Source organism: Pipra filicauda, unplaced genomic scaffold (genome assembly GCF_003945595.2).
Source record: "Pipra filicauda isolate LSUMZ 115617 unplaced genomic scaffold, ASM394559v2 scaffold193_size2426894_pilon, whole genome shotgun sequence".
NCBI classification, from domain to species: Eukaryota; Metazoa; Chordata; class Aves; order Passeriformes; family Pipridae; genus Pipra; species Pipra filicauda.
The window spans coordinates 1,781,074-1,791,111 of NW_024104302.1; the positions used below are offsets into that span (position 1 = coordinate 1,781,074).

At 68.0% G+C, this 10,038-nt stretch overlaps 1 protein-coding gene across 2 annotated transcripts; it reads left to right on the forward strand.

Moving 5' to 3' along the window:
* The first annotated feature begins 2,116 nt into the window (after positions 1-2,116).
* PLEKHH3 (pleckstrin homology, MyTH4 and FERM domain containing H3) lies at positions 2,117-9,250 on the forward strand. 2 transcript variants are annotated; one of them, XM_027747824.2, is made up of 13 exons: positions 2,117-2,344; positions 4,403-4,458; positions 5,100-5,188; positions 5,334-5,528; positions 5,713-5,870; positions 6,024-6,147; positions 6,316-6,613; positions 6,713-6,920; positions 7,158-7,294; positions 7,406-7,526; positions 7,601-8,050; positions 8,123-8,314; positions 8,396-9,250. In XM_027747824.2, exons 1-13 carry the CDS (start codon positions 2,192-2,194, stop codon positions 8,576-8,578), a joined length of 2,364 nt encoding a protein of 787 aa, XP_027603625.1. In that variant the 5' UTR covers positions 2,117-2,191; the 3' UTR covers positions 8,579-9,250. The 2 variants fall into 2 exon arrangements, with proteins under 2 accessions (XP_027603625.1, XP_027603614.1); XM_027747813.2 differs by having other exon boundaries at positions 7,601-8,314.
* The last annotated feature ends 788 nt before the right edge of the window (positions 9,251-10,038 follow it).

Genomic DNA, 10,038 nt, shown 5'->3' on the forward strand with positions numbered 1-10,038 from the left:
GGGCACAGTGCCTCCAGCCACGGCAGGAGCCAGCGCCCCGGGGCTCGGCCCCTCCGTGACTCCCCGGGGAGAGCCCTGCCCATACATGGGCTTGCCCCGGCAAGCAGCCTGGCGCAGGCAGCCCTAGACAATCCACACGGTGATTGCACACTCGTGGACAGAGGGAAGAGCATCTCCACAGCACCTGCATGTCCTGAGAGTGCCTTCAGTGCCCAGTGACCCGCCGGGACAGGGGTCCCCACAGTGTCACACGTGCTCCCGGGGAACCCTGCAATATCACGCGTGTTCTGGGGGGATCGTCTAATATCACGCGTGCTCCGGGGGGGCCATGCAATGTCATGCGTGCTCTGGGGGTCCGTGCGGTGCCGGTGAGCTGAGTCGGTGAGTGCAACAGCGGGGCCAGGCAGGCAGCTGGTTCTCACTCTCACAATAAACCTCAGTCGAGTCCCGGTGGGCGAGCGCCATCTCCGTCCGGGCCGGGGCTGCCCTGCGGGCTCTTGCGGGACAGGAGCTCGGGGCCGGGTGGCGGCCCTGTGGCCACCGGCGCTGGCGGGCGATGCCTGCAGGAGGCAGCAGAACCTCGCTCTTCCTGCCCGCCCGCTGCCCGCCCTCTGCCTGCTCGCTGCCCGTCCCCTGTTCACCCTCTGCCCATCCCCAGGGCCGGAGAGGCAGAGACTCCCCAGAAAAGCCCACCCTGGGTCCGACTGGAAATCCCATCCCGGGGCGGGGGCAGAGGGACGTACCTCTCCCCTCCTCACTCCCCCCACGAACTCCCGTGCCCCAGCACATCTCGGCCCGGCGGCTCCCCGGGGCCAGGGTGGTGCGCTGGAGCTGGCCCGGCCAGACGCCCCCGGGCTGGCACATGACTAGCGGCTCACGGCCACGGGCCGGCAGCACCGGGGCCGTGCGGTGCCTCATGTTCCGGGCCTGGCTGAAGAAGCACTCTGGGGTGCCGGAAGCAGCACCAGGCCTGGCTAGGGTGCAGCCTCTCATGGGATCTCCCAGCAGAGCTGGGCATGCAGGGAAACACCTTCATGGGGCTGGAAGCTGCTTCATGCTCACCCCCTGCTCTGCTTGGCATTAACCCAGCACTCGACTGGGAGAAGGCATCCCGGAACCTTCACCTGCTGCTGGGCCAGAAATGTGGTTACTGCTGACTCAGCAGATGCAGAGCCGTGGTGATGGTGTTCCCCTCAGCCGGTGGGGAGCAAGGGCCAGATCAGACAGTACCCGGCCAGGCAGCACAGCTGCCCCCGCTGCCCTCTCAGCCTGTGGTCTCGAGTGGTCCCGATCCCTTTCTCTGCTGTCCCCATGGCTGGCAGGCTCTGCCCAGTGCCCGTTGCCGTCCCGGCTGTGTGGCCGACCCCACAGCGGGGCTCAGCCCCCTGCACAGCCCGGCGCAGGCTGCGTGGGAGGTGAACTGGCAGCCGGCGCTTCCTGCCTGCGCATCCCAGCACCCGGGTTCCCAGGGACGACGGTGACCCAACAGCTGTAGCAAAACCAGAGCCTTAACCCCTTCTGGGGCTCTGCGAGCAGGGCCAGGGCCCGGGAGCTGCCACAGCACCCAAGGCTCGAGGGGCCGAAGGGCCCAGGGCTAAGCTGAGCCGCGTCGCTGTAGCACCGGGTGTGAGTCCGCCACGAGCCCCTTCTGCCAGCTCCTCTGTGGAAAGGCGCCACGAGGGCCGGCAGGTCAGCCCCGACCGGGCACGGTGCCCTCCTGCCCACGGTACGAGCACGGAGCCCCGGTTGCTGCCCGCTGGCACACACTTGGCACAGCACCGGGCTGAGCCGCCATCCCGGGACGGGCGCGAGTGCTGCCGCACGCAGGAGCCAGGGCGGCACATGGTGCTGGTGCCGCGGGGCAGGGCAGGGGCCCGTGGCCGGTGCCGGTGCCCCACCAGGTGCGGGGGGTGCCCGGTGCGCACCGCCGGTGGCGGCTCCAGGAGCCCCGGCCCCGCGCTCCCCCCGCCCGGCCGCTGACGCAGCGGCGGCCCCGCCGCTCCGGGCGCTGGCTCCGCCCCGGGCCGCTCGCAGCGATTGGCGGCGGCCGGTGACGCGCGGCCCGGCCCGCCCGGGGCGGCGGCGGGGCCGGTCCCGGCGGCGGTGGCGGCCGGTGCGCGGGGCGGGCGGGCGGCGGGCTGGTCCCGTCGCGTCCCGGTGCCGGTGCCGTCCCGTCGGTGCCGGCGGGGCGATGCCGTTCCCGGGCGGGCTGTGGTGGCTGCTGTGCTGCCGGCGGGGTTTCACGCTGCTGCGGCGAGACTACGGCGAGGCGGAGCGGGAGGCGGACGGCGAGGCCGAAGAGGAGGAAGAGGCGTCCTTCGAGCTCCGCACCCAGGGAGACCAGGTGGGGTCCGCACCAGTTTCGGGACGGCCATCGAGAGGCGCACCGGCGCCGCGGCGGGACCGGTGGCGCGCGACTCTCCGATCCCGGCCCGGTCTCCGCCGCCCGGTCCTGTCCCCGCCGCTCCCGCCTCCCGGGGTGCCCTTGGCGCGTCCCCGTCGCCGCCCGTGGGGTCCCGCGGTTTGTGGGGGGAAGTCATCCCGGCGGGTGCGGGCGGGCGCGGGAGGTCCGGGGCCCACGGGGCAGGGCCGGAGATTGCGGGGCTCGCTGCCGGCTGGGTCTCGGCGTGGGGCCAGTGCCTCGGCGGCGGGACCCGGCGCCCATCAGCTGCTGGGGTGCAGTCTGAGCCGGGCGCTGCCTGCTCCTGCTTGCTCCAGCCCGCGCTGCCCGCTCCTCGGGGCGGGGGCCGCGGGGCTGCCGTGCCAGAGCCGTGCCAGACCCACACCGGCCCGGTGTCGCTGGCCGGTGTGCGGAGGAGCCCCGCACTGCCCCGCCGGAGCGGGCCGGGGCTGTCCCGGGAGCACGTGCCGGGCGCGGGGAGCGGGCCTGGATCTCCCTGCTCCGGCTGCTTCCTCTCTGGAGGAAGCGGAGCGGCGGAAACCGGCGCTTCCTCCGGCCGGGCTGTGTGTGGGACGGCTGATAGCGCGGGGGAAGCCCCGGCTCCCGGGGGGCCTCCTGCCCGTCCCGGCGCGGTCTCCTGCACCCAGGGCCGCGGGGCCGAATCCCAGCCCGGGAGGGACACAGTGGGTGGTGACAGCCCTGTCCCGCTTGCTGCGGCTCCTCTCCGCTGGCCGTTGCAGGGGCTGCAGCACGGCCCTGGTAGCAGGTCCCCTTCCCTAGCAGTGCCAGGCCCTTGGGATGGTGGGCAGTGGGGACGGTGGCAGGGCTGGAGCAGAGCCCTCTGGGAACTGGTGGCAGTGCCAAGGGCATGACTGTGGCAGGAGCTGTCTTTGGGCTTCCCGCATCCCAAGGGCCACACTGGCTCCGGAGGGCCGGGCTGGCGTGGGCGGCTGGTGACGCCAGCTCCCTGGGGAGCCCTTTGCCGTGGCCAGGGGGTCCTTGGAAACCCACAGTGCTGGCTGCCCCTTCCTGGGAGCGTGGGAGCTGCCATGACTCCTCTCCTGTTTATTTATATCCCTGAGAAGGAGCCGACAGCCACCGCCGCCTGCTCCGGACTGCCCACGAGAAACTGGGCACTGTCTCCGTGCCCACAGCCCTGAGGAGCATGTGGGGCCCTCCCCAGTCTCGGCAGCGGGACAGTGGCTTGAGGTGCTGGCCCTGTGCACAGGCACCAGCACTATGTGACAGGTGCCCTTAATGCCACGGGTCAGTGGTGCCTGGCCCTGCCCCATGGCGCAGCCGTACCTGCGGCAGCTCCCCCCTGCCTGTCACTATTTTTAGTATCTGTCTCTTTTTCTTGGCGTTGTGTGGCGTGCTCTGGCCTGTCATGCCTCTGGCTGCCCTATTGGGCTGCAGCTGGCAGGAGCTCCTGTTCATCTCCTGGGACAGCATCGCTGTGTCCCCGCACCCCGCTCTGCCAGGGTGCCCGGCTCGACTCGGTGCCTGACAGTGCCTGGGCTCTGCCTCATGTCCCAGCACGTGTGCCAGGCTCATCACGTGAGCGGCACCATCCATGTCAAGTTGTGCTGTGCGAGGAGGAACCGACCCTGTCCCGCTGCAGGGCCAGGGACTTCCCAGTGCCGCGTCCCACCGCCGCGGGCAGGAAGTCAGCAGCCCCATTACAATGGGACTTTGTGCCGTAAGCGTATTACTCAGCACTGACCTTGTGCAATTCTGCACGGTATTCAGCCGGCCGGGTCAGCTGAGGACACACGGCCAGCACGCCTGCTGGCTGCCCCCACATCCCCGGGGTGCCCCAGCTGCAACCCTGGCCCCTGCCACAGCCATGGGGGCACTGAAGCTCCTGCCCCATGGCAGCAGGATGCGAGCCTGTCCCTCTGGGTCTGGAGCTGGGTTGGCAAGGAGGCACACAGTCAATGGGGGGATGGCCAGGAGCACCAGTTGATGACCAGGGGGCTGAGACGTCTTCTTCCTCCCCAGGGATCCCTGGAGGTGAGCCTGAGCCAGCCCACTCGTAGCAGCAGTGGCTCAGAGCGGTGAGTGACCCCCTGCCTCTGGTCTGCTGGGCATCCCATCGTGTGCTGCGCAGGAGCTGGGGGACTGGCATGTTGTGGGAGGTTGCCCTGGTGCTGGTGTGCGCTGAGCATCAGGCTGTGTCACTCTGTCAGGCAGAGCAGAGATGGCAGAGCTGGGACTGCCGTGCTTGTCCCCATCCCTGGCGCATCCTCAGGCATGTCTCCATTCCTCTGCCATGGCAGATAGCTTGACTGCCGCAAGCTTAGCCAGTGGGGCTGTGCGTGACTCTTCCTGTGCCAGGAGGCTCTTCTGGACCATGTCCATTGGCAGAGGCTGTGCCCTGGGGCGGTCTATGCTGGGGAAGATGGGGGGCCGGGGCACAAGGGCCTGCTCGCTCCCTGTCCTCCCAGTACTGACGCTACTGCCAACATTCCTTCCTGGTTGTTCATTTTCCGAATTCCTTGGCAGGGCCACGACTGCAAACAGCTTATTTTTAGCCAGGGTCATCTGCACCCGATGACTCTGCCGTGTTCCCACCGCAGGGCTAGGGTGCCCAGAGCCCCTCAGGACCCAGCTCACCCCAGCCCCTGGGCCAGCTCCTGTTCAAGGATTGTGGGAGACACACGTGGGCACCCCGAACTCAGCCCTGTGTTGTCCCCAGGTCCCTGCTTGTTGCAGAAGAGATGCGCAGCCTCATCATGGAGAAGGGCCCAGGGCCAGTGGAGGATGACCCTGATGCTCTCGTGAAAGGTGGGGTTCTGCCCCAGCTGTGGCTGGTCCCATCCCACAGGGACAGAGGTACTGGCTGGGCGGGTGCCAAGCAGACCCTGCCCTGCACTGGAAAGCTGGTGGGGTGGATGGTGCTGGCAGTGGGGACTGAGGGTTCCCTTCCCAGGCTGGCTGCAGCGGGAGATGAGGGGCTGCATGAAGACTCCCTGGATTCGTCCTCGGAAGTACTGGTTCGTGCTGACGCCTGACTCCCTGGACTACTACAGTAGCAACGAGAAGGGGGCCCGGCGGCTGGGCTCCCTTGTGCTCACCAGCCTCTGCTCTGTGCTCTGGCCAGACAAGCAGCTCTACAAGGAGACAGGTGAGGTGCCCGTGCCCCTTGGCTGGGCTGTGTCTTTGTGGCCCTTTGTGCCCTGTGTCACCCTCCCGGTCCCTGGGGCCTCTGTCGCCCAGAGGAGGGGCTATGCCGAGCCCCAGGGTGCTGAGCCTGGCCGGGGGTCCTTGCAACAGTGGTGGGCAGTGGGTGAGTGGTTTGTCCCTCACAGGCTACTGGAGCGTGACGGTGTTTGGCAGGAAGCATTGCTACCGCCTGTACACGGAGCACCTGAACGAGGCTGTGCACTGGGTGTGTGCCGTGCAGAAGGTCATTGACAGCAAAGCGCCCGTGCAGACGCCCACCCAGCTGCTCATGCGTGATGTGGAGGTGAGCCTGCGGCACTGCCCACGCCTGCAGCCACCGGCAGCACGAGGATGGGTGTTCAGGGCCTCGTGTGCCCCAGGGAGGTGGCAGGGGTCTGTGCCGGGCACTCAGCCGGGCGACCCCTCTGCAGCTGCTGCCATCACTTTGCCCCCCCAGGAGCACAGCAGCAGCCCCGAGGTTCTGGAGCAGATCTACCGCTGCAACCCCATCCTGCGCTACACCAGTGGCCCTCTCTACGCTCCCCTGCTGCCCTTCCCTTACGGCAGCCTGGACCAAAGTGGTGAGGGATGGGTGGGGTGCACGAAGCCAGATCCAGCACCCTGGGCTGGTGGCAGTGATCCCTGGCTGGGCGCTGTGCAGGGCAGGTGGGCGCTGGGTCCTGGTTGGCCCCAGGTGCGAGGACAGTGCCCAGCTGCTGGCAGCTGTAAACCTCCGTCCTGTCCCGCAGCCCCCGGCCCCCGCAGCTACACCACACTGCGTGATGAGGCTGTGAAGCTCTTCAACTCGCTGCAGCAGCTGGAGTCGGAGCGAGACCCGGTGCCGCTGATGCAGGGCGTCCTGCAGACCTGCCTGGACCTGCCGCCACTGGTGGATGAGATCTACTGCCAGCTGGTGAAGCAGACCACGGAGCCGCCGGCGCCGGGCGGGCAGGGCGACCTGCACTACTGGCAACTCCTCACCTGCATGAGCTGCACCTTCCTGCCCTCCCCGCCTGTCCTGCGCTTCCTGCACTTCCACCTGGACAAGTGAGTGCCAGAGGTGCCTCAGCTGCAGGCAGAGAGCTTGTCAGGTTGCCAGACCCCCTCGGGTCAGTGCCATCCTGACCCTCCTGGTGTTTCTTGCAGGACTGAGAGCCGTTTCCCTGCTTCGGAGATGGCCAAGTATGCCTGCTTCATCCGGGAGGCACTGGGAAAGACAAAGGGGCGGGAGTGTGTGCCTTCCCTGGAGGAGATCCTGATGCTGATGCAGCGGCAGGAGATGATCTGCACCGTTCACTGCCCCGGGGCGCCTGCCTGCAGCGTGGCCATCAGCTCCCACACCACAGCCGAGGAGGTGAGGAGTCACAGCCATGCCAGGCAGTGGGCTGGGGATGTTCTGGCATTCAGGGCTAGATGGGGCAGTGTCATGGGAAGTGAGCAGCTCCTGCAGGTCTCTCCCACCTGAGCCATGATGGAGAGGGACCAGGGGCTGCCTGCCTTTGCCCACCATGACCTGTTTGTGTCCTTTTGCAGCCCTGAGCGCCGTGGCCAGGGACACGTGGTCACCGTCGGTTGCCTTTGTCTCGCCCAGGTGGCCCAGGAGCTGGTGTCGCGCCTGGGGCTGTCCCAGAGCCCCAACCTCTTCGCGCTCTACGAGCAGTCCCGGCGGCGGGAGCAGCCGGTGGGCAGTGCCACATTGCTGGCTGATGTCCTCACGAGGTTTGAAAAGTAAATGTCCCACTCTGCTGCCTATGGGGAAAGGGATCAGGGAGCCACAGGCAGGAGGGGACTGTGTGGGGTGTCTTCACAAGCTAATGGAGCTGGTCATGTCTGCTGCAGCCTGGCCGGGGAGCAGCGTGAGCAGGACCCACCATGCCGGCTCTGCTTCAAACACTACGGCTTCCTGGACACGGACAATGTCCCACGGGACAGCCTGGAGTTCGCCCTTCTCTTCGAGCAGGTGAGTGCCACACTGGAGTGGGGTGGCTATGCCGTGGTGGCCGTGCCATGCCGGCTCACCCCGCGCTCTTGCAGGCACACGAGATGGTGCTGCGGGGCTACGTGCCCACGTCGGAGGAGACGCTGCAGACGCTGGCAGCCCTGCGCCTGCAGAGCCTCAACAGCGACTTCTCCACCCACGCGCCCTTCCCGCGCCTGGAGGAGCTCTTCCCGCCCCACGTGCTGCACGCCCGCCTGCCACCCCCACCCCACCGGCCCCCTGCCAAGTGCCGGGGGGCCCGGCTGCGTGCAGGGTTGCTGGCCGGCGGGCTCTGGGGCCAGGCACTGGCCAAGCAGCGGGCGGAGCGGGACCAGCGCCTGCGGGGCCGTCTGCGTGAGGAGGGGGCCAGCACCATGGCCGCCATCGTGGAGAAGTGGAAGCTGCTGCAGGGCATGGGCCGGCCCGAGGCCATGGCTGCCTACGTGGCCCTGGTGCGGGAGTGGCCTGGCTTTGGCTCCACGCTCTTCGATGTCGACCTGCACGTGGTGAGGCCCTGGCCAGGCAGGGCGTGGGGGCAGCCCTGGCAGTGGGTGGCCCTGACACCCCTCTCCTCACAGAGCCCGGTGGGTGCTGGGCCCCAGCGCCTGTGGCTGGGCATCGGGGCCAAGGCTGTCTCGCTCTACAAGCCGGGGGAGCCTGAGCCCTTGGACAGCTTCTGCTACGGCCGCATCTCCTCCTTCGGTGCCTCTGACAGCAGCACCTTTCGCCTCTCTGTGGAGGACCGAGACCTGCTTTTTGAGACCTCCCAGGTAAGGGGCAGCCATCCCTCCACCCTTCTCTCCTCGCCGGGGGTGCCCCAGTGTGACCCACTATGACCCCTCTGCCTGCAGGTGGATGAGATCGCCCGGCTCCTCAACACGTACCTCGCCTCTGCAGGTGCCCAGCGGCTGCCCCAGCCCCAGGAATCCCCCACCAGCCCCCCCACCTCAGAGTCCACTGTGCTGCCCCAGGGGCTCTGCCATGGGGCTGGGCCCTGGCAGCACCGGCCACCGGTGGGTTCCTCCCACAGCTAGCCCGGCGGCCGGCGTGGCCACACAGGTGCTCTGATGGCTGGTGCGGGAGGGTGGCCAGCCCAGCAGCAAGCGGCAGGTCTGTGCTGGCCTGCAGCTGTTCCGTGGAGCAGGGGGTCAGGGGCTCCTTCTCCCCCCACTGCCATTGCCTTTCTGGTTATTTCCTTAATTTATTTTGAGATGCCTGCGCGCCCCACATCTCCCAGCACTTTCCCTGGCGGGCAGCGGGGCCACCCCACCGTGGTCCCCCGCACTGCCCTCAGGCTTGTTCCTGTCCCCTGTACCCTGGTGCCTTCGCCTCCAGCACTTGTGCTGTCTGACTGCTCTGCCTTCGCCCCGGGGGCTTCGCCTGGGGCACGGGGTGCCAGGCAGCAGTGCTGTGCCATTGTCTGTCTGTCTGTCTGTCCGTCCGCTGGACCCACCCCTCCTGGAAAGCTGCAGGCGGCTTTTGGCCGAGCTGCCCTGGGGACCTGCAGGCTCCTCCTGGCCGAGTGGCCAGGCCTGTGGCTCTGCGGTGGCCCTGTGGCTGGGCTCGTGTCGTGGGGGTGGCCAGTGGGGTGGCAGCTGGTACAGCTGGGGCTCAGCCCCTCAGTGTTGCCTCTGTAGAGTTTGTCAGTTCTGTCCTGGGGAGGAGGGGTTGGTTGTTTGTTTTTCTAAATAAATGCACAAAGGAAAGGCTGGGCCTCCTCTCCCGGAGCTTGGGTGGACAGTGGGAGGCCAGGACAGTCAGATCCCTGGGGCAGCAAGGGCAGCGGGGCCTGGGACAGGCGGCGGGAGTAGCAGCACAGTGTGTCCTTGGGGGCAGGGACCGCCGTCCCTCCGGTCAGCGCCGGGTGCCCTTTGGCACTTCACCAAGAGCACAGGCAGCTCCAGCTCCCCAGCAGCCCCTGGCACTGGCTGCCCCGGGCGGGGAGAACTGCCCCAGCCACGGGCACTGCTGTGAGGCTGCTGCCAAAGAAGGCGTGGGAGCCTGTGCTATGATGGCCATATTTTTAGCCTCCTGCTCTGTGCCCCACAGGGTAAGAGGAAAATGCTAATTCTCACCTTGGGCTGTCTGGGCTTGGGCCAGCGCCATCACTGCCCCACATCCCCAGCTGGCAGTCCATCTCCCACAGGACAGGACCAGAGCTGCCATGTCCATGTCCCCTGACACCATCTGGCCCCAAGCCTGTGCCTTTCCCAAGAGTGCTGGCCCCTGCCTCAGATCCCGAGTGCTGAGGGCACCCCTAGCCCCTCACGGTCTCCTACACGGGGCCTCGCCCTCATGGAACATCCGTGCGGGCACCACGTGCTCCGCAGGCAGGGCGGCGCCGGTCCCAGCCCTGGTCAGCCGTGCTGGCAGGTCCTGCCAGTATTTCTGGCTCTGCTGCAGCGGTCGCCCAGAGCCGCCCAGGCTCCTCAGCACTGCTGGCTGGGGCAGGGCTGGCCCTGTGCACCCCGGGACTTGCCAATGAGCAGCGGCC